The 22,946-nt window shown below is 35.5% G+C and overlaps 1 protein-coding gene across 2 annotated transcripts; it reads left to right on the top strand.

Annotated features, from left to right (window-relative positions):
- The first annotated feature begins 14,062 nt into the window (after positions 1–14,062).
- LOC120137376 (delta-1-pyrroline-5-carboxylate synthase-like) lies at positions 14,063–21,482 on the top strand. 2 transcript variants are annotated; one of them, XM_039153136.1, is made up of 21 exons: positions 14,063–14,180; positions 15,662–15,733; positions 15,872–15,975; positions 16,071–16,173; positions 16,278–16,439; positions 16,538–16,555; positions 16,865–17,142; positions 17,545–17,695; positions 17,802–17,966; positions 18,107–18,184; positions 18,274–18,363; positions 18,929–19,015; positions 19,098–19,184; positions 19,260–19,356; positions 19,453–19,556; positions 19,710–19,785; positions 20,443–20,593; positions 20,707–20,775; positions 20,886–20,952; positions 21,037–21,107; positions 21,212–21,482. In XM_039153136.1, exons 1-21 carry the CDS (start codon positions 14,100–14,102, stop codon positions 21,285–21,287), a joined length of 2,187 nt encoding a protein of 728 aa, XP_039009067.1. In that variant the 5' UTR covers positions 14,063–14,099; the 3' UTR covers positions 21,288–21,482. The 2 variants fall into 2 exon arrangements, with proteins under 2 accessions (XP_039009067.1, XP_039009068.1); XM_039153137.1 differs by lacking the exon at positions 16,538–16,555 and having other exon boundaries at positions 14,064–14,180.
- The last annotated feature ends 1,464 nt before the right edge of the window (positions 21,483–22,946 follow it).

A 22,946-nucleotide genomic window follows, 5' to 3' on the forward strand; every position in this document is an offset into this window, starting at 1 on the left:
GTCAATTATGCGCGGGAAAGGTAAGCACCCCCACAGTGCCCAAATGTGGTACTGTGTCGCTTATACTTTGTCGTAATGGTGGAAATCATGAATCAAATATAAAGTTAAAATATGATCCATTCATTGAATATTGATTAATTTATTTCGAATTATTTATTAGTGAAAATTCTTTAACTTGAAAAGAAATCTCGAGATTAGCAATCCTCCATCAGGAAAGTTATCTCGTCTATTTCTTATCTGTAAAAAATATTCCCTCCCGGATAAAAATATGTATCGAATATATAAACTGAAAATTGACATTTGTGTAAAATAACATAAATTGCCATTTAGAAACATGCATTGCATCATTTGAATTAAAACCAATTAATTAGCATTTAAAATAATTTTGATTCATTTCAAGCTCTCATTTTTTCGAACATTGTATCGGATTGCAATACTTCGATTAAGTGATACTTTCCACACCTATTCTACAAATGCAGTTCTTGAAAATATTCGAATAATGTTTATAGATAAAGGCATACAATAAAAACAAATGCGAATAAACATAGGTGAAATAAATTTTTACAATAAATAAAGCCAATAATATTTAATTAATATAAAACAAATGACTACACAATATGTAAAATATTTACATACATAAGGGACTGAAATAAAAACAAATAAATATTACAAACTAAAATACAATGGACAAAAATAAACATTTATTGATTCCAAGGACCAGAATAGGAACAACAGGAGCTTGAAGGAGCTAAACAGTAATTACAAACAAACCAGAGCCAAGATCAGATAAATTAAATAATACATCTGTTGGAAATGAAAATAACCCATAAATACTATTAAGGACTAAAATATAATGAAAGTAAAACATATAGGCAAAATTAAGGATTTAACCCAAAATACAAAAAGTGACCAGAATGTAAGTTTCATAAACATCGAGGCTAATGTCTAAATTTACAAAAAAAAATAACAATACACAGTCAAGTGACCAAGATACAAGAGTTACAAATGTGATGCATAAAATATAAAATGATTAAAATACAACAAATGATTATAACATAAGGTTACAAAAACTCAAGATCCCATTACATAATTTACCCTTGCGCTAAACGTACACCAGACCCCTATCCAAACACACCGTTTTGGTTGGGGAATTTAAGCCCAAAACACGGGCTTTTATCTCATTCCTCTCATTCTTCCTAATTTCAGAAAATCAGAGAGAGAGAGTTCACAAAACTCTCTCAACTTCCCTCGTTGGGGAAGAAGGAGACACCCTCATCCAGTGACATTCACGGCGGCGCTAGCGGCGATGCACGACGGCCGAGGAAACCAAAAGGCTCCAAAATGCTCCTCCTCTCATCCTAAGCCTCGATCCAAAGTCCTACCCCAAAAATCGAACAAAAAACCCTAGATCTAGGAAGCTTTACCTCCTATCGTGACTTTCCTAGTCTCCGATGAAGTTGAACGATCTCGGGTTTGGGTAAGTTTACTCTCTCCTTTTCTCTTTTGTTTCTTTCGTTTTTCTTTGGGCTCTCTTTTTCTTTTTCTTTTTTTCCGATTATTCTTCTCTCCTTTTCTCACTAATTTTTTCTCTTGGTTTTTATCCTCCCCGAATCTATCCCTTTCTGTGTGATGCTTTCTTCCCCTTTTATTTTTGATGGTATGATGGATGTTTGGTGATAGATTTCCTAAGGATTTGATTTGGATTTCATTTCAATTTTATTTTGGGATTTTTGATCTGATATGATTTGCTGTCACTGTAGGTTAAAAACAACAGTGAAAGTGGGTGGCAGCTAGGCGACGACGACCACAACAACTACCTAGGGTTATGATAAAACCCTAGGTGAATCGGGTCGGGTTAGCTGAACCGGGTCGGATCCGAGTCTGAAGTTTGGGCTCCAATTGGGTTATGGATCTTCTTGGGTCAGGTTGGTTTGGCTGGGCCTGGTGTTGGGTTTGGGCTTGTAATGGTGGGTTGTTGGTTGGTTAGTAATGGGCCTTGTAAAATGTAACAAAAAAGTTTATAATATTGATAATAATAGTATTAAAAATAATAATAATAATTAATAATAATATTTTTTTAAGATCCAAACAAAAACGGGTGTCTACAAGAGTATTATCCTATGCCTCGCTAAAAAACCCTAATCCTAGTCAGAGTAAAAGAGTACACAAGATAATAGATTACATAGGAGAGTCTACACAAAGGTCACAAACAACACTTATTAAAACATAAAAACCAAGCTCATAAGCAGGGCTATAATCTTCTAGCTAAGTTCCTCTAACAAGGTCTGGTGGATAATGTAGCAAATGGGCTTCCATTGTATCAGCAGCAACTGATTTCGTCAAAGAATCGGCCACACGGTTCCTTTCTCGTCGGATGTGTTGAACACGGACCTCCCAATGATAGTCCACCATAGCATAGATATGAGCTAATATAGTAATAGTGCCACCCTTCGGCTTTCTATCACGCAAGAAATGGTTGGCGTGGCAGCTATCGGATTCCACAATAACTCTCTGCTTTCCCAAATTCTACGCGCATTTCAGCCCGACATAAATACCCCCACAGCTTAGGTTCAAGCACCTAGCATATACAAAAACTCGAACTCAAAAATTAAATTTATAATTCGAGTTGACTTGAATAACTCGAAATAAAAAAAATCAATTTTCAAGTCGAGTTTTGCTCACCCCTAGATTTTTAGAATGTTTTCTAAGCTAAAATAATATATATATATATATATATATATATATATATAATTTAATAAAATAGAAGATTTTAAAGCCCAATAATAGAATAAATAATTAATTAATGTGACATTATAAATACATTATTATTTAAAATACTGAAATTAAGAATAAATTAAATAAAAAATAAAGTTTACATTTTAAGTTAAGGATTAAATTATAATTCTTTCTGACGGCTGATTATGAAGTGAGCCCTTTCACGATTAATATATTTCCTGATATTGCAACCTGAGTGAAGTGTTTGATTTTCATTTCACTAGTGTTAAGTATTTGATTATTAATTTTCACTTAAAACTTCACACAAACCTTCTGTAGCTATCTTTTCCTTTGTTTGTTTGTTTTTTTAAATCAATTTTTCCATCTGGGTTTTTCCATATTTTGATCTATTTTCACTTAAAACTTCGACGTTTAGGGTATTGGTTTTGAATTTGTTCTTTGCTTCGTTACAAAGTGGGAGCTAGATCTTGCTTCGCTAAACTTCTTTCCTTCGAAACCGAATTTATTTGAGCCGAATATAATAATAATAGCACACAAAGGGTCACTCTTTCTATCGCTTTAAGTCTCAGATTATCTACTCCCTTTCCGTTTCTATTGATCTTTGACAAATCAAACTCCTTCCTCACTCATCCGCAGTTTAGATCTGTCGGTGCAGCTGCATTCTCCGACCATTTTCCTTCGTGTGTTTCTTTCAGAGCTTATTCATTTTTTATAATCTGAAAAACTTTTTTTTGCTTAACTTTTGAAGATTTGTTTACTGTGATTTTCTTCAACATTGCTGAACCTTTTTTTATTTTCTCGTTGTTCGTTTGAGCTTTTGATTTCTCGTGATCTACTTGTTTATATTGATATTTTTGTTTTAGCCTAGTTTCAGTACAAGAAAACAGAAATTTACTTGTTTTGTTTCTGATTTGAGCTCTCAATTTGATTCTTTGGTGACACTAAGCCATTTTTAATATTTACCTGGACTGTTTAAGCTTGAAAATATATACTTGTTTACGTAGATCTTTTCTTTGTTCACCTATTATTACTAAATTTACTTGTTTTTCATTGATTTTGGTTTCAATTTATGATCTGGGTTTGCTTAGTTGTTCCATTTGGGTGATTAATTATAAATTTCTCTTTTTTTACTACAATCTGTGTGAGTTGTTTAGCGTTTTATTGGTGCATCTTCTGTCTTCTTTGGATTCTTTTTTCATAGTCCCTCATAGCTTCGGCTATAGATGATTACTTGAGGTCATGTTCTTCTTTTAGACTCCATAGGGCGTATAGGGGAGGGCTCGACAGAGTGGTGTCAAGGAGACTAGACTTAGAGTTTGTTCTTTGAATGTAGGCACTTTAAATGCTAGGCTGCTAGAGCTGACCGACGTACTTAATAATAGGAAAATAGATTTGGCTTGTATTCAGGAGACTAGGTGGAAAGGGGCTCACGCCAGAGAGTGCAATGGGTACAAGTTGTGGTATTCAGGCGTAGATAGCGCTAGAAATGGGGTGGGTATCTTGGTATCCTCTAGGCTCAAGGAAAATGTAGTTGAAGTTTGTAGATATCGGGATAGGATTATGATGATTAAGGTTATTATAGAAGCGGAAGTGGTGAATGTCCTTTCAGTGTACGCCCCACACGTTGGCCTAGGGGAGGGGGAGAAACGTTGCTTCTGGGATCAGTTAGATGATGTCCTTAGGAGCATTCCAGAGGACCAAAGAGTTTTCATAGGGGGAGACTTCAATGGCCATGTAGGTAGGGCAACCGACGGGTATGGCGGTGTTCATGGGGGTTTTGGGTTTGGTAGTAGGAACGAGGAGGGGCTTACGTTGCTTGAATTTGTAACTGCACACGATATGGTGGTCACAAACTCCTTCTTTAACAAGAGAGATGTGAACTTGATTACGTTCCATAGCGGTGGACATTGAACCCAAATCGACTACATCCTGGTTCGAAATCGGGATCGATGGGCTTGTACTGACTGTAAGGTGTTCCCTGAAGAGGCATGTGCATCACAACACAGATTGTTAGTTTTGGTGTTTCGCGTACATCACGGGCAGAGCACTCATAGGAGGGCTATGCTTGGTAAACCTAGGATTCTTTGGAAGAACCTACATGGAGCGACATCTGATGACTTTAGGAGTAAGGTTTTGTCTAATACAGGTTTTTGAACTTCAAACTCAAAAAATACAGATATGTTATGGAAAAATATGGCAGATTCCATCAGAGAGGTAGGCAAAAACACCCTTGGGTTGTCGACAGTGAAGGTTAAGGAACATAAAGAATCGTGGTGGTGGAACGACGAAGTCCAAACTAAGGTGAAGATAAAGCAAACTTGCTTCAAGGAGTTGTTACAATGCACTGACGACGAGGAAAGATCGAAAACTAAACAAAGATACAAGGAGGCAAAGCGGGAAGCCAAGAAAACGGTGGCTAAAGCAAATGATAAGGCATACGAGGAAATGTACAAGAGATTAGACACTAAGGAAGGTCAAAACGGAATCTTCAAGCTTGTAAAATCCAGGGAGAATAGGAAAAAGGATCTAAGTAGCATTAGGTTTATAAAGGACAACAATGGTGTCCTCTTAGTGAAAGATCATGATATTAAGAGGTTCTGGGGTAGTTACTTCTTTGTCTTATTTAATGACGGTGCCTCTCCTGTAGAGATAGAACCGTTGATGGGTCAGCCGACCATCATACAACGGTCTTTGACTGCCCTACGAGTAAGATTAGGTTTGAGGAAGTCAAAATGGCTCTTAGACAGATGGGAAGGAACAAAGCTGTCGGTCCAGATCAAATTCCTATCACTGTGTGGTTGGTACTAGGAGAAGAGGGAGTTAAGTGGTTGACCAACATCTTTAATATTATTCTAGAGACTGCCAAGATGCCAGAGGAGTGGAGAGAGTCTACAGTGATACCGATCTATAAGAATAAATAAGATCCCCAACGTTGTGGCAACTACAGAGGTATTAAACTACTCAGCCATACCATGAAGCTATGGGAAAGGGTGTTAGAGGCTAGGTTGAGACAGGTTACTAGGGTTTCAGAAAACCAATTTGGCTTTATGCCAGGCAGGTCCACCACGGAGGCGATTCATATTCTTCGACGGCTTATGGAGAAATATAGGGAAAAAATAGAGATCTTCACATGGCGTTCATTGACCTTGAGAATGCGTATGATAGCGTTCCCCGCGATACTATCTGGAAGACATTGGAAACGAGACGGATCCCAACTGCTTATATCCGCGCGATTCGTGATATGTACTGTAGATCTACTACCTATGCAGGACTACAGTTGGCGACACCGAGGCATTCCTGGTGGAAATCGGACTCCACCAAGGGTCGGCTCTTAGCCCTTACATCTTCGCTTTGATTATGGATGACATCTATTGTGCGACACCAGACGGTGTTCCATGGTGTATGCTTTTTGCTGACGACATTGTCTTAGTGGCTGAAACAAAAACTGAGCTGAATAGTAGACTGTCTACCTGGAAAACAGCTTTGGAAGAAAAAGGTTTAAGGATCAATATTGAAAAGACAGAGTATTTATGTTCAAACTTCAGTGGGAACCAAAACGATGAAGATGTAGATATATGCTTAGAAGGACACGTTCCCCCCTCAAAGGATTGTTTCAAGTACCTAGGGTCTATGATACATAAAGATGGGGGTGTAGATGAAGACGTTTCACACCGTATAAAGGCGGGATAGCTAAAGTGGAGGGCTGCTACTGTAGTTTTGTGTGACAAGAAGGTACCTCTAAAACTTAAGGGAAAATTTTATAGAATGGCAATAAGACCAGCGCTGCTGTATGGATCAGAATATTGGGCTATTAAGAAGGATCACGTAAGGAAGATGGAGGCCGTAGAAATGACAATGCTTCGATGGGTATGTGGTAGGACTCTGTGGGACATGACACCAAACTCTGCTATTAGGATGTCCTTGGGGGTGGTGCCTATATCCGAAAAATTGAGAGAGGGAAGATTACGGTGGTTTGGGCATGTCCAAAGACGACAACCATCGGATGCGGTTAGGAGGGTAGAGTCGATTACATTCGACGGTACCAGAAGGAGAGGTCGACCAAGGAGGAAATGGGAAGAGTGCTTGAGATCTGATTTGAAGGATTTAGCCCTTACTGAGGACATGACCTCTGATAGGAAATTATGGCGACTTAAGACCAGAGTAGCCGAGTAGGGCGAGTTGCATCCATTGGGTGTATCATCTTAGTCTTCTTTTAATGCCTTTGTAGTAATTTCATTAATTATACTTTTTATACGTTTCTGTCATTGGAATTTATGAAGGCCTAGAACTAAGGTAGCGAAGTAGTGTTCCCTTAGTTTAGGTTCTAACCCATTTGACTTTATCCCTTCTCGAAGCCTGCTATCGTTGAATTCTGTGTATACTGCTCATCATGTTTCCTCTTTATATTTTTGGTCGGGTCTTACGTTTCTGTCTATATGCAGGGGTTTATTTGCAGGGATTACTTCCCATTACAGACGTGCACATGAGGACTGCATATGAAGATTGTTCAACTACGTATTTTATTTATTTATTTAAGCATGCATTACATTTTATCTTTATTATTAATTTTTTGACTGGCCGGAGGTCTTCCACGGAAGTTGCTCTCAACTTGGCGTTGGGGGACAACCTACTACTCTACTTCCCCTTACCCCATTGCATATGGGAATAGGGTTTTGTTGTTGTTGTTGTTGTTGTTTCTTGAGCTTTTTCTTTTTTATAAGAGAAAAAAGGTTCATCAAATTTTTTCTTCTCCAGTAATAACTCTCTCTATTTGTTTCTTGAGCTTTTCCTTTTTTTATAAGAAAAAATAGGTTTGAGGATGAGATGATCTTATCAATTTTCTTGGGTCTTGGTAACCGATGCTCATTCTGAAAACTCCATCGAGCCCTTTCCTTTTTCAGAGAACTTCGTCGAGTAGTTGTGCATGTTCATCGGTGGTGGTTACCTTCTCTTTGGCAACGATGAATGCAAAAAAAATCATTTTTTTAAAAAAAATTCAATAGCGGTAGAATAGCGCTAATAGGGTTCCGTTATCGACGTTATATGCCATACCCGTTAAAGTACAAGCACGACAGACCGTTATCTATGTGAATCTACATCTCACCATTAAAATCATCAATATCGGTTTCAAACGGAGACCGCAAAATAGAGACTGTTATAAATTTAGCGGCCCGCTATTTGAAATCCTGGAGTTATCATCATGCTTCTAAACCGTTCGCAGAAATTTTTGAAAATCGGGATGATCCTGCCTGGCAGTCAGAAAGCGAAAAGGTCGATTTTGTCGGCCAATACTATCCTGTCGTAACTTGAGAAGAATCGGTCTGTGATCCGAACCCATCCGACACAAATGAAACACCCTTGCATCAATAAACTCCTTAGCCCAAGCATTATTAACTAGCCATTGATCAAGTCTTCCCCCTCGACCAAGTAAACGTGGGGCCCGAGAAACCAAGATCAATCAATCCCATAGAGTGGATAAAGTTCTCCAAAGGGCGGATCCCATGAACCAAACCAGGCACACCTCCCATTCTCTCATTGGAGTTTAAGATTACATTAAGATCTCCGTCGAGAATCCAAGGACCCTCGTCCCCTGGGTTTAAACCTTCCAGCTGCTTCCACAGGTTTAGAATGAATAAACTGATTTGAAATATGAAGTTTAGAATGAATAAACTGATTTGGAATATGTGTAACCTCGATTCAACATCATCATCCCATAGAAATAGAATGAATAAACTGATTTGGTGCATTTACAATAAAATATAAGAGTTGTACTTTTTATTAAATGTCGAACGCTTTACACTGCAAAACCCTTACTGCGGCAGGTCCATGGTATTTGAAAGTTTAACCGAATCCAAATACAGCGTCGAACGTCGCCTTTTGCTGGCAGAAATAGTCAACCTTCGCCACTGCATCATCGTACCTCATCAGACCTTAATTCAAGCTTATAAATGCCTTTGTTTTTAGACTGCAAAAATATTAGTATTCGTTTGACTTTGACTTTGACCCTGCAACTATAAAAGGAGATGATGGATATGGAATTTGTTCGTCATCAACACATTAATTGTTGAAATTAATTTAATTAAAATAAGGATATGGAACCTTGGGGAATTCCGCTTATCCTTTTCTCTGTGTTCTTTTGTATGATGCTTATTTTGCATGCCTTACTCAATGTGGTGCTGGTGGTGGAGGAGACAATGGAGGAGATAGTGATGATAGAGGAGACGGTGGAGGAGGTTGTGATGGTGGTGGTGGAGGAGACAACGGAAGAGGTAGTGGTGATGGAGGAGACGATGGAGGAGATTGTGATAGTGGCGGTGGTGGAGGTTGTGATAGTGGCGCTGGTGCTATTTATAGTAGCAGTTGGTTAGTAGACTTTTCTTCTGGAGGTGATTGTGGTGATAGTGGCGGAGGTGGTTTTGTGTATAGTAGCTGGGGAGGAGGTTTTGATGCAGGAGGTGTGGAGGTTTTGATATCGGAGGTGGAGGTTGTGGGTCACTGGTGGAGGATGTGGCTGTCAAAAGAGACAAATTACGTGTGCAGTGAGGACAGAAGAGAACAAAAGATGAAGCTTCATAGCCAACAATTAGTTTATTTAGTAGGTGATGTGTTAAATTGATTAAATAAAAATTTGAATTCATTTTGTAAATGAATATAAAATATATATAATATTTAATTTAAATTATTTTGTTAATAAAATAATTTTTTAATTCACTTCAAAGAGACAAAAAAAAAGCAAATACATTTTGATAGGGGTATATGTGAAAAATTTACGACGCTTGACGAATAGATGAATACTATTAGCATCATCAATTTAATTTATAAAATTTAAAATTCTAAACGGCTAAACATATAAGTATAAATTATTTAAAAAATTAAAGGTATTTTATTTAAAATTAAGGGTAAACTATAACAGTGGTCACTTAACTATTGCCTCTTTTCATTTTGAGCACTATTTTTAAAATTTTATCAAACAAGTCACTCAACTATTTAAATGCATTCAATTAAGCTACTTGTCGTTAATATTTAAAGGAGAAGTTGATGTGGCAGATAAAATATTTGATATAATTACATTTGGTCACTATTATTTGTATATTCTATCAATTTGGTCCTAATTTTAATAAATTAAAATAAACTTAACCCTTCGACTTTGGCTTAGGAATCCGACATAATATAAACTATCAATTTGGAACAAAAAACTATGTTTTGAATTCAAAAGTTAAATTCTAAGTATCTAATTAGAGATTAAAGTGAAAATTAAGTATCACATTGAACATTAAAATCAAATTCAAGTATAAATTGAAACAAAAAAAAAACGTTACTCTAATTTTATGGGTACTTACTAACGCACTACATCCACATATTCATCTAAACAGCTTTACATCAAGCATGTCAAAAGGTAAAAAAAAAAAAAAAATTATGAAGTCACCGTTCTTGCATTACATAACTTTAAAATTCTAACACTAACACAGGTGAAGTTCAATGTTTAAAGACCAAAACAACTGCACAAAACTCAATAGAAAACTTAAAAGATACAAAGAAACTCGTCAACTGTTGTAGACTTGTTGGGAGTAGATTTCGACATTCGATTTTTATGTGCATTAATAAAAAAAAGATTTATATGTACGGTTTATTCATTTCACTTGTTCTTTTTAATAAAATATTACTTCTTCCGTTCCATTAAATGTGTCATTATTGACTTTTAAAAGTCAAATTTTTTAAACTTTGACCATGATTATTTTAAAGATTTTAAACAATTATTTTTTATAAAATATATATTTAAAAACTACTTGATTTAAGAATTTTAAAATATATTTTTCATATTTTTATCAAAAATAAATTTTAAATAATAAAGAGTCAAAGTAAAAATAAATTGACCAAAATAGTCCATGGTGGAAAGATTTAATGGAACAAAGAGAGTTCAAATTATACGCGAGATTAGTCAATGTGGGTAACAATTTTTTTCATTTTAATATTTAAAATTATATTTTATTATGTAACTAAAATATATTTTTTTGGTCAGGATTTTGCGACGCGAGATTAGTCAATGTGGGTAACAATTTTTTCATTTTAATATTTAAAATTATATTTTATTATGTAACCAAAATATATTTTTTTGGTCAGGATTTTGCTTTTATTTTTTTTTCATTTTAAAATATTTAAATTATTTTCTTAATTTTATTATGTCAAAGTTATCAACAATTCTAATGTCGATTCTTTTACCTGCAAAGGATGACTTTTACAATTATTGTTCAAAACAACCTATTTCCCGAATCAATTTCTCAAGATCCAATGTTGATTCTTTTACCTATCAAAGGATGATTTTTACATTTTTTGTTGTTATTACTAGCTTTGAGGGTTAAATTTATTTAAAATAATTAAAATTATGACAAAATTGATCGAATATATAACTATCAGTGACAAATATGTAATTATATCAAATATTTTAACTGTCACATAAGTTTCTCTATTATATATTAACGGCAAGTGCCTTAATTGAACGCATTTAAATAGTTTACAGCTCTGATTGATAAGATTTCAAAAATAGTAGTAAAAAATAATATGGTTAAGTAATCACTGTTATAGTTTACCCTTTACTTTAAATAATTTATTTTTAATTTTTTAATTAAATTATAATTATACGTTGAATCCTTTAAAATTTTAAATTTTATAAATTAAATTAACGATGTTCATCACTGTTCACCGAACATAAAAGAATCGTCAGGTATACGTTTCTGACAGTACGATTGCTTCTTTGGATTAAAATACACCCGTCTTATAAAAAAAATTATTTTAAGACATTTTAAAAAGTCAGCCAAATAACAAGAGGCGGGGAATGCATATTGGGTGTCGATAGCGTATAGGCGATGACCCTCGATGACCCTCAAAAGTTGCAGGTTGTGGTGAAACTGGGGGTGTGAAGGCCGATCTCATCACTAAAATGTTGAAAACAATGGATCCATGCCTCGACGTCACGTCCACTTCTACTACTACCCGAAGCAGTTGTTCCACAAACGATTTTGCCAAATGGCAATGCATTTGCCAATATGTTCGAAGTCGATTTATTTGTTCCTTTGTCCTCGCATGCTTTACTGTGTTGACACGGTTCCTCACAGTAATAACTCCTGCCATGCCACTGTGTCTCAACCCTTTACCAGGAAAAAAAAACATAACTTGTCTGTCTCGATCTGTTTCGTTGAGGGGTTCGTGGATGGAAATGGAATTGAAACGACTGATGCAAAACATGGGTATAACTTTTAGGGTAAATTACAATCATAGCCACTTAAATACAAGAATATTCTAATTTGACCATCGATATTTTAATTTTGTCAATCATACTACTTAACTATTTAAATGATGTCAGTCAAGTCAATTGTCATTAATATTTAACGACTGACCCGTCAGTTAACAAACTTAGTGTAATTATATATTTGGTCTTCGATACTTACACATTTTTTTTAATTTGATTCTAATTTTAATTTAATTCAATAAATTTATTCATTTAATTAGGTAGTAAGACGTGTCATCATCTAATTGGAAAAAAATAACTTTCCAAAGGAAGGTGTCAGGAGGAGGGACTAAGTCTCTAACCTAGAGGAAGGATTAGAGAAATGAGGGTTGATCTGAGTCTTGATCATCTCTCCTAAAAAAAAGACAGAAATTTCTTATATATTGTATCCCATTAATCACATGATTGTGTCTAATAGGTTGTCAAGAGAGAGAGAGAGTGACATTTCTCAATAGACTAATCTGGATCATCGTAGAGTTTGTTATCCTAATTTGATAGCTGTTTGACCTGTTCGATTGTTTAATGTGATCAAACAAATTTAATTGAGTCAACTATCAATCACTCATCAAATTGGTGATTGATCAAATGAGTAAGTTTTAAAATAAAGGCTTAAATTTAAAAAATTACTTAAACTATACCCTTTTTTTCTCTAAATACCTAAACTATCCTTTAGTCAAAATAAGTTCTTAAACTATTATATGTAACCGTTTTAATTACCTCAACTATTTTGTGGTCAAAATAAGTCTCTAAACTATATATCCATTTTTCTTTAAGCCCCTAAAATATATTTTTGATCCAAACAAGTACATAATTTTTTGTGACATGTCAATATCTTATTGATCGAAAAATAATTTCATACTGAAAAAATATTAAGACTTAAAATAATTAAATATAATAATTTAAGTCCAAAAAAATAAGTTAGATACTAAAAAGAAAAAAATAGTTTAAATAGTTATTTTCACTTCAAAGCCTAAAATAAAACCATATAAATTTATGAATGGTATTGCATATACACCCTATATAAATTTATACACTAACATGTACCCAGTACAACCAATTATACAATTATTAGCAACAGGTAATCACTATTATATTACTCAACTCTTCGGACAATCGGGAATCAACAACGTAATGGAATCAAACACCTTCAATCAAATATTAATTAAATACAAAAGGTTGCACAAGGGAGATCAATGATTAATTCTTACCAACCCGGATTGGTTCAAGTAGTAAGCAGTTTGATTCTATTTAAATAAGATCTTAGGTTCGAGTTTTTGTGTATACAGAAAATCCCTACTAAAAGACTCATCCATTAAAATTAGATGTACAACGCGGATCGATCTGAATTAGTCAAAACAAAATCTTAGAATCGAGAGAATAACAAAAAAATATATATATATTAGCTCAAAATACCCAAAGAGTTGCCTTTCGACACACAAATACCAAGTTTGTCCTTTTCCATTATTCAAAGCAATTTTATAATGAAAATTCATGTCGACTCACCCCCTCCCTAACTTATTAAAAAATACGCTTTCGTAAGCACATATTGAGGAGGAATCAAATGGTGAATTCGTCGCTTTCTTTACCAACATCAGGATCCAAACACGCCATGTGAATCAAGATCTGCCACGACTTTTTAATTCACCGACGAAAAAGATTGTTCCCAGGCGGAACTCGTTTGCCATTGCATGGTTTTTGGTCTGGAAGGGTCGTATTCTGAATAATGGTGGCGTGTATTTACACACTGCGAAGTAGAAGAACGAAGCCTTCCACCCAAGGCAGCCGGGAAATTCAAATTTCTCACGTCTTTCGGGGCTATATTTTTAAAAGTGGGGTTCGTTGAATTTGCTGGCAACAATGTTTTGTCGTATACGATTGGAGGCTGTTTGATTGGGGTGCGTGGCGGGCGTTCACTCGACCACGATGTTCCCTTCCCCTAATGATTGGAGAGTATAAATACCCACCTCATTTTGTGAAAACAATCATACCATCGTCTTCGAGTCGCCTCAAAAATCAAACTCAGAAAAGAAAAAGAGATCCGCATTTGAGATTTGGTGAATTGATTTTTCTAGAGAAAATGTGGACGAGTCCTTTCTCCGAGAACGGCATGGAATTCGAGCGAGGTTTCATGAAAACCGTGAAGCGTGTGTTCGTTAAGGTTAGATAAAAGCTACTACAAAACTTTCCCATCTGATTTTCCGGTTTTGATTTTTTTGATCTGAAATTGAAATACAGAGTGATGGATGGATCATGATTAAGTGATGCATTCAAATTGTGTACTTATTCGCGTTATCGATTGAATTTTCATTTCATTTCTTGTTAGTATCTTTTAGTTCTGATCTTTGTTTTGAAATAGTATTCTAATTTATCTTTTGAAAAGTTCCGACTCACTGAGTCGGACTCAAATCAAAGTAATGAACGTGTGAAGTTTACACGTGAATTCACATGATGAAAATTTTTATAGATTTTTTTGTTGAGTATTGACTTATGTTATGTGGCACAAGACAGCACACGAATCATTGTTGGCTGCAACAACTTCGGGCCGAAGTTTATTTATGTATATGCTTTTTTAAATACAACAAGTGAAAATTGTTGTTTAAGAGTATATGATTAAATATTCATAAAGAGTAAAAGTTCAGTTAAAAATAAATTAAAATATACTTGATTGAGATGATAATTATTAATATTATTTAAAAATATATATATATATATATATATTTATATTTTTATACAATCTTTAAATAAAATAAGTAAAAAAAATCATATAAGAATGATAAATTAGGGTAAATCCTTTGTTTCAACCAAAGTATTACTGCATTAGGGTGAGGGCCATCCCATGTGGCAACTTCAGCCGCGATTCTCTACCGATCATACCAGATTATGACAACTACAAGTCTACAAGAGCAAAAAGAAGGGTAGATTACACCTTTAGTATTCTAACTACTATTTTTGTTATGTTTTAGTCATCTAATTATTTTTTTTCAAAATAATACTTAACGTTACGTTTTAGTTTTTGATCATCTACTAAAATTAATAACACTGCTAATGTAATTTTTTTTTACTTTTAAAGATGATGTAATAGTATCTTATGGTGATACATTAGTATCATCCTTAATGTTTTAACAGTAAATGACTAAAATAAATCAAAAATAAATATTAGATATAATTTTTGAAATAAATAATTGATTGACCAAAACGGTAAAAAAAATATAATTAAGGTACTAAATGTATAACTTCTTAAAAAAACAAATTTTATTTTTTCAAGAAAATATTTTGGTTCCTATTTGTTCGGACCTGGGAACACTTTTTAGTATTTATTGAAACTACTTGGACGTGGCAAACCGCTACCACTTCATTTCATCTTCTTCACATCTTCTGAAACTCTACAAAAGAAAAAGGGGAACAAAAGTTGAAAGCTTTAAGTAGATCGATTTAACTCCATGGATCCTACCCGTTCTTTTATGACAAATGTCAAGCGTCTCATTGTCAAGGTTTCCATCCCTCTTTCATCAATTAACCAAACCCTTTGATTCTTTATTGCTTCTTCTTTCTTTTCCTTTTTTGGATAATGTGGCTTTGATTTAATGTTTTAGTTAATAAAGGATTGATTTTTTGGTTTATGGGTTTTGATTAAAACAGGTGGGAACTGCTGTTGTGACCCGAGCTGATGGAAGATTAGCAGTGGGGAGGCTTGGTGCTTTATGCGAGCAGGTAAATATTGAAAGAAGAGAAGGGCTCGATGGGAATATGCGATTTTTATGACTCATTGTTGCAGCATATCTATACTAAAGGGGATTTTTTATCATCAAAATGATTAACTTTTTTTTTCATTGAATTGGTTGCTTGCAGCTTAAGGAACTAAACTCTCAAGGGTACGAGATTGTTTTGGTCACTTCAGGTGCTGTTGGTCTTGGTCGTCAAAGGCTTAGATATAGAAAATTGGTTAATAGCAGGTAGTTAAATATTACTCTATGTTTTTTGGGTTCCATAAACGGTTACTGCATTTTTGAGAAAATTTGAATGGAATGATTTCATTTTTGTTCCGTAGTTTGGCTGATCTTCAAAACCCACAATATGAACTTGATGGGAAGGCTTGTGCCGCTGTTGGGCAGAGTAGTTTAATGGCTCTTTATGACACCTTATTTAGCCAGGTGGAAAAGAATAATATTTCTAACCTTGCTTATAATAAGCATTAGGTTTCTTCTTATTATTGCTTTTTTACTTGCTTTAATATGGAACTCTTATCTTTGTGCAGCTTGATGTGTCTTCTTCACAACATCTTGTGACTGATAATGATTTTAGGAATGGAAGTTTCAGAAAGCAACTCTCTGAAACAGTGAAATCCTTATTAGCTTTGAAAGTTATTCCTATTTTCAACGAGAATGATGCTGTCAGCACTCGAAGAGCACCTTATGAGGTATGTAATTTCTTTCCTCTAAATTTGATTTCTCTCTTATTGCTCATTGTCTTGTTGCTATGTGCGTGTGCTAATAGTCTTTCAGCCTTGGGTTCCAGAGGAGATGTAGCTGTTCGGTAGGTTTCCCTTATCTATCAATTCACTGTCCACCTTGTAATATAAACAGTAATTTGAAACTAAGTAGCTAGAATGATATAGAATTAGAGGGCTTTCAACGCATTTCCATGAGTCGCAATGGGATTAAATTATTAACAGGGCAATGCAAAATCTTTTCCTGTGGTCCTTTGTAGTAATGCCTAACATTTCAAGTTTCTTCCTTTGTTTGTCTGAAGTGGAAAGAAGAGATGCTTTTTCTGTTTGCCCAATTCCTCATTTCAAGATGCTTATTTTGTTTCTGACAGATTTATTGGAATTGTTTTCTTCAGGATTCTTCTGGTATATTCTGGGATAATGACAGCCTTGCAGGTCTCTTGGCTCTGGAACTACAAGCTGACCTCCTTGTTTTGTTGAGTGATGTGGAGGGTCTTTATAGTGGACCACCAAGTGATCCGAACTCAAAGCTGATCCATACGTATATAAAAGAAAAACATCAAGGAGAAATAACATTTGGAGACAAGTCCAGGCTTGGTAGAGGGGGTATGACTGCAAAGGTTAATGCTGCTGTCTGTGCAGCCTATGCTGGTATCCCTGTTGTTATTACTAGGTATGGCCTGGATCCAACTCTGGAAACGTAGTAACAGATAACCATGCCATTGGTAATCTAGATGGTTCAATCAGCTTCTTTGATTCTTGACAATTTATTCTTGCGACTGTGTTTTCAAAGGTTAATAAAGAAGTCCAAAGTCCTCATGCTGGGTTAGCAAAACCCTGTTTCAAAGAATCATTAGCCACTCCTCTGCATCCTAGTCAATTCATTAGATTTCTAATTTTCCCCTTCATTTTTTAGTTACATTGGTGATTTATTGTTATCAATGGATGGGTGTCTTAATAATTTTTAATTTTATACTTTATTATTTTTAGCATTTGTAAGAAGTATGTGTTTCCTTGTTTAGCTTGAATTTATTGTCATTCTCGCTTCTTATTTTGCTTTACTTGTGTTTTGAAGTGGCTATGGCACTGACAGCATTATAAAGGTGCTTCAAGGAAAACGAATCGGTACCCTATTTCATCAAGATGCACACTTATGGACTTCTGTTAAAGAAGTTGGTGCACGTGAGATGGCAGTTGCAGCACGGGAATGTTCCAGAAGGCTTCAGGTGAGAAGCATCATTTCATCTTGTATTGCTAAAATGTCTCTCTTTTAGGCTACATGTTCTTTAGCTGAAGAAGTTTGAATGTTTTTCAAAACGGTCTTAATTGCAGGCAATGCACTCTGATGATAGGAGGAAAATTTTACTGGACGTAGTTGATGCCCTTGAGGCCAATGAAAGCTTGATTAAGGTTGAAAATGAAGCAGATGTTGCTGCTGCACAAGATGCTGGATATGGGAAGTCATTAGTAGCTCGTTTGGCCCTGAAGCCTGGGAAGGCAAGCATTTTTTTATTCCTGTATTTTTGCGATTGAAAACAAATCTAATCTGATATCTGTTGTTTGATACCCAAGCCTGTTCCATAAGATCTTTTGCACCAGCACATTTCCCAGGTTTCATGTAGATTACTTTTTTACAGATAGCTAGTCTTGCAAAATCTATTCGTGTGCTTGCTGAGATGGAAGACCCCATTGGTCAAGTTTTAAAGAAAACCGAGGTTAGGAAATCCTAAAAATATCTAAGATTATGTCATTTTACTTTTTTCATCACTTATTTTGGCCCTTACTTTGACTGCCTTTGCCCCAGCTTGCAGATGGACTCATCTTGGAGAAAACATCTAGTCCTCTAGGTGTCCTGCTGATTGTATTTGAGTCTCGACCTGATGCTCTTGTTCAGGTAATAGAAAAGAACTTTTGGTTAGATAAACCTAGTCGTTTAGGTTATAGGGCTGTTTTAAGGATTACACTTTCATGTGAATTCATGTTTGCTTGTGAGCTTGGGTTGGGGAATCAGTTTCTACTTGCCTTAAGGGATAATTTGCCGAAGGATTTTGGTGGTTGATTGTGTTAATATAAATCCAACATGATCCTAGGTCCATGAAGAAAATGTCTTGTTCAACGCAGTTGACCTTCATTATTTCTGGACTATTTCGGGGACAATGATCTACCATTTTGACTTTTTGTCAATATCTGCATTCTGTGGAATCAGATTCCTTCTTGTCCATACTATATAATGTAATATATTGCTTTTCTGTTTCTAAACGGAACATGAGATATTGATGTTAAGCACTGGTTTATGTGATTACTTCATACTCCTTTGATTGTTGTGTCCTCAAGGTTTGAAATATTAATTTTTATGCTGCATTTCTTTTCTTCCATTTTCATCTTAAGCTCTATCTTTGGATTTATGATAGTTTCTTGATTATGTTACCTACCTTTTCATTCCCTTTATGATTTGATAGATTGCTTCACTAGCCATTCGAAGTGGGAATGGCCTACTGCTGAAAGGTGGCAAAGAAGCTAAGCGATCAAATGCAATCTTGCACAAGGTTCGATCCCCCAGGTTCCTTGTACTGGAGCATAAGCCTTGTTGCTTTTCTTTCTCTTCACTAATCTTTTTCCTGTGTTCAGGTCATTACTTCAGCCATTCCAAAAAACATTGGAGACAAACTCATTGGACTTGTGGCTTCAAGAGAGGATATTCCTGATTTACTAAAGGTGAGTTGCAGGATTCCGAGTTAATGACAGTTTTTTGTTATGTGATGGTTTTTAAGTTATTCTACTCTTGCACAGCTTGATGATGTGATAGATCTTGTGATCCCCAGAGGCAGCAACAAGCTGGTTTCTCAAATTAAGGAATCAACAAAAATTCCTGTTCTTGGTCATGCTGGTAAGAAAATTATTGTGGCTCTTTGATGCTGTACAGATGGAATTTGTCAAGTAGAGCTTGGATTGAACTTCCATTTTTTTAAAAATTTCTTTACAGATGGAATTTGTCATGTTTATGTTGACAAATCAGCTAAGGCAGATATGGCAAAGCGCATTGTTCTGGATGCTAAGACAGATTATCCTGCAGCATGCAACGCTATGGTAATTTCGTTTTAATCAATTTCTTGTTTCCATCAAGTAAAATTGAACTACGTATTTCTTACAAATGCAGTCTGTTCCATAATCTAATTCATCCTTTACAAATTTCTTACTGTTTACTGTTTGTTTTTAAGTTCTTAACCATGTTGTCTACAGGAAACACTTCTTGTACACAAGGATCTGTCTAGTACTGGTTTGCTCAATGAGATTATTATGGGACTCCAAAATGAAGGTATGCTTATACGAGTGATTTTCTACCAACCTAGTACTTATCAAATTATAGATCACTTACAGTTTTAAAATATGTTGGATTCAATCAATTTGGCGTTTTCATAGCTCTGTTCTTGCATGATCATGCCGTGAACCTTAATGGGAAACCTAGTTGAAAGGTTTTCCAAATATCTCTTTCTGCTTAGGTAACTTTTCCTAGCAATAAAATTTCGAATACAGGATCTTGTCTAATACCAAGCAACATTAATTAATTTTAGACTGGTGGTGCCTTGGCAAAATTGCACATATATGGACATATATATCAATTTTAATCGACGCTTTTTGACAGCATGTATCATGAGGATATGGATTTTTCATAATCACCAAGTGGTCTAAACTTTTAACCAATTTAATGCATGGCCACTTGGCTTAGCGAGATTATGCGTGCCTGGAATGGAAGTAAAGAAATTTCCGTTGAATCATTGAGGTTTGGACATATTTGTGTATGCGGATAAGGTTCTGTTTTGAGGCTGCTAAGTTCAGTGTTCTGAATGCCCACCCTATCTTTGTTTTCTTCATTTTGTTGAGTTTTGTTGCATGTTGCTAAAGTTACAGTAGTTCCCAAAGGATTATATGACTTTAGAGATATATTAACTACTGACGGGATTATCTGCTGCAGGGGTGATCCTTTATGGTGGACCAAGAGCGAGTTCCTTGTTGAATATTCCAGAGGCACATTCATTTCATCATGAGTACAATTCAATGGCTTGCACAGTCGAAATTGTGGACGATGTGCAGGCTGCCATTGACCATATACATCAACATGGAAGGCATGTCGCGTCCCTTGAAACTCTTAGTTCATTTGTTTTCAATTTCTTTGTTTATTCCTGGGAATAGTTAAGCTGCCTTCCTGTAGATTCTAAGTACCTTGTTTTCTCTGCAGTTCTCACACTGACTGTATCGTCACGGAAAATCATGAAGTTGCTGAAATTTTCTTAAATGGAGTTGACAGGTATGCTTAGTTATTCGTGCATTGCAAGCTTTAACGTGGTAACTGTTTTCTTCCTCTTTGCTGGGATGATGTTGACGACATTGCTATTCGACTATGCTTTTTTGTAACAGTGCTGCTGTTTTTCATAATGCAAGCACTCGATTTTGTGATGGAGCTCGATTTGGACTCGGTGCTGAGGTATGCCTAAATTCCAATTTGCTGTTGTTGAACATCACAGCCGATTTTCTGAACTGTTTTCATTTAATGCATGGATTTTAACAGGTTGGAATAAGTACTAGCAGGATCCATGCCCGAGGACCAGTCGGAGTTGAAGGATTGTTAACTACTCGATGGTACCCGAGTTTCTTTCAATAACTACTATTACCACAATTTGCTTACATCAATATGGACTGAATATTTGCTTTCTATCTACCTACCTGTCTGGTTAAAATTGCAGGCTATTGAGGGGCAGTGGCCAGGTGGTGGATGGTGACAAAGGGGTTGTTTACAGCCATCGGAATCTTGCTCTGTAAACTCGATTACAGCCTGTTCCAAGAGATGCAAGGAGATGTTTCTTTCTTCTTTTTCATGCTTACTATTAGTTTCTCTCTTGTAATATAGTCATCTGCTTAGGGAACTGCTATGGCATTACTCTATAGTTACTTTAAGTTGCTTTCACACTTGTTATCATATTTTATCAGAATTAATGGATAAGAATTTTAGAATTCAACTTCAAGGATTGTTGGCTAGCTATGAAGGTGAAAAAGATAATAGAATCTGACATCATCTCATATTTCGCCATCCCATAGTTCTTCAGTGCTCTCTTGTAATGTTTTATGTATAGCAAAGTAGCCTCGGATGAGCCGTTGCTGCATAGAAATCATAGATGGTTCATTAGTAGCAGGAAATTGAAACTCTTTGTTAGTATCCATGCATGTGTGTCCTGTGATGAGCCATTGAGAAAAATAATATTTACCTGGTGGATGCCTGAGATTTTCAAGAACAACTCAGGTGGTATGCACCGATCGAACAAGCTTAAATTCTCCTTGATCCGAGACTCATTCACACTCTTCAGAAGTACGCTGTGACTGCTCTGAAGACCCCACCGCAAAGCATTTTGTGCTGGAGACTTGTTTGGTTTCTCTGCAATTATTAAGCTTAAAAACTAAACGGCTTACGCAATCACACTGTTAGATGAACGCCGGTGGACTTGCACAAATCGTGTAACCCAGGCTGCTGTCAAGCAGGGTGGGATTCCACCTGAGAAGCAACAGTTGGAACTTTGGCATTCTCGAGCAGATCCTGCAGTTTCTTGCTTGAGAAATTGCTGACACCGCATGGCCTGAGCCTTACCAGATGCACACGTCCCCCATTGCTGTCCATGTCTCCGGAAGACACAAGGGAGCCATGTTTTCAGGGTCCCATCCTATCATCGTGGCTTGTACGAAACCACGAATGTATCTTCCATAATATATAGGTCACATTTGCATTAGGATTGCAATACAAATGCATATTCATAATGGCAATATGAACTACTTTCAGAGGTAACTTGACACCTTCCTATTAGAATTTAGACCACAAAGACCAACAAGATATAGATCGATATAATCGAATCAGAGGTCTTCCAGAGTTCGGACAAATGCTTTCGCGAAATTTTCGGTTGTGTGATCACAGCACCTGTTTATGTTTCAAAAACAAAAACAAAAGAACTCGAGTCATGAATCAACCAGATTATTACCTGAATACAAGAAATAAATACCATAGTTTTAATTATCATAAACATAGTTTTGATTGCCATAAACATGGGCACAGACAATGTGCATATAACCAGCCTGCAAAACACTGGTATATCAGAATACTCAAAAGTTTTGAGCGATCGTCTTCCTATTTAACAGTAGGGCTGTAAATGATTGGATTTGAATGAATAAGGTTGTGTTCCGGTTTATTGTTTATTTTCGAAAGTCTTAATATTCGATTTGTGTTTGTTTAAATTTTTAATAGCATGTTCTTTTGTTTAGTGCTCGCGAACAAGTCTGTTCGTTTATTTTTACACTTCTATTTTGCAAGCCAATAAAATGGTGAAATTATGCCACTAATCCATAAGATCCTTAGGCTTTACAATTTGAACTTTAAAGTTTACCTTGTGTTCAATGTAGCGCATACATTCATCAATATTTAAAGTTTAAAAAATA

Source organism: Hibiscus syriacus, unplaced genomic scaffold (genome assembly GCF_006381635.1).
Source record: "Hibiscus syriacus cultivar Baekdansim isolate YM2019G1 unplaced genomic scaffold, ASM638163v2 tig00110656_pilon, whole genome shotgun sequence".
Taxonomy (NCBI): Eukaryota; Viridiplantae; Streptophyta; class Magnoliopsida; order Malvales; family Malvaceae; genus Hibiscus; species Hibiscus syriacus.

Coding starts and splice junctions, on each gene's coding strand:
- LOC120137376 (XM_039153136.1), top strand. CDS start 14,100: ATGTGGACGAGTCCTTTCTCCGAGAACGGCATGGAATTCGAGCGAGGT. Junction 16,174..16,277: donor ATGACACCTTATTTAGCCAG/GTGGAAAAGAAT, acceptor ATCTTTGTGCAG/CTTGATGTGTCTTCTTCACA. Junction 19,786..20,442: donor TATGGGACTCCAAAATGAAG/GTATGCTTATAC, acceptor TATCTGCTGCAG/GGGTGATCCTTTATGGTGGA.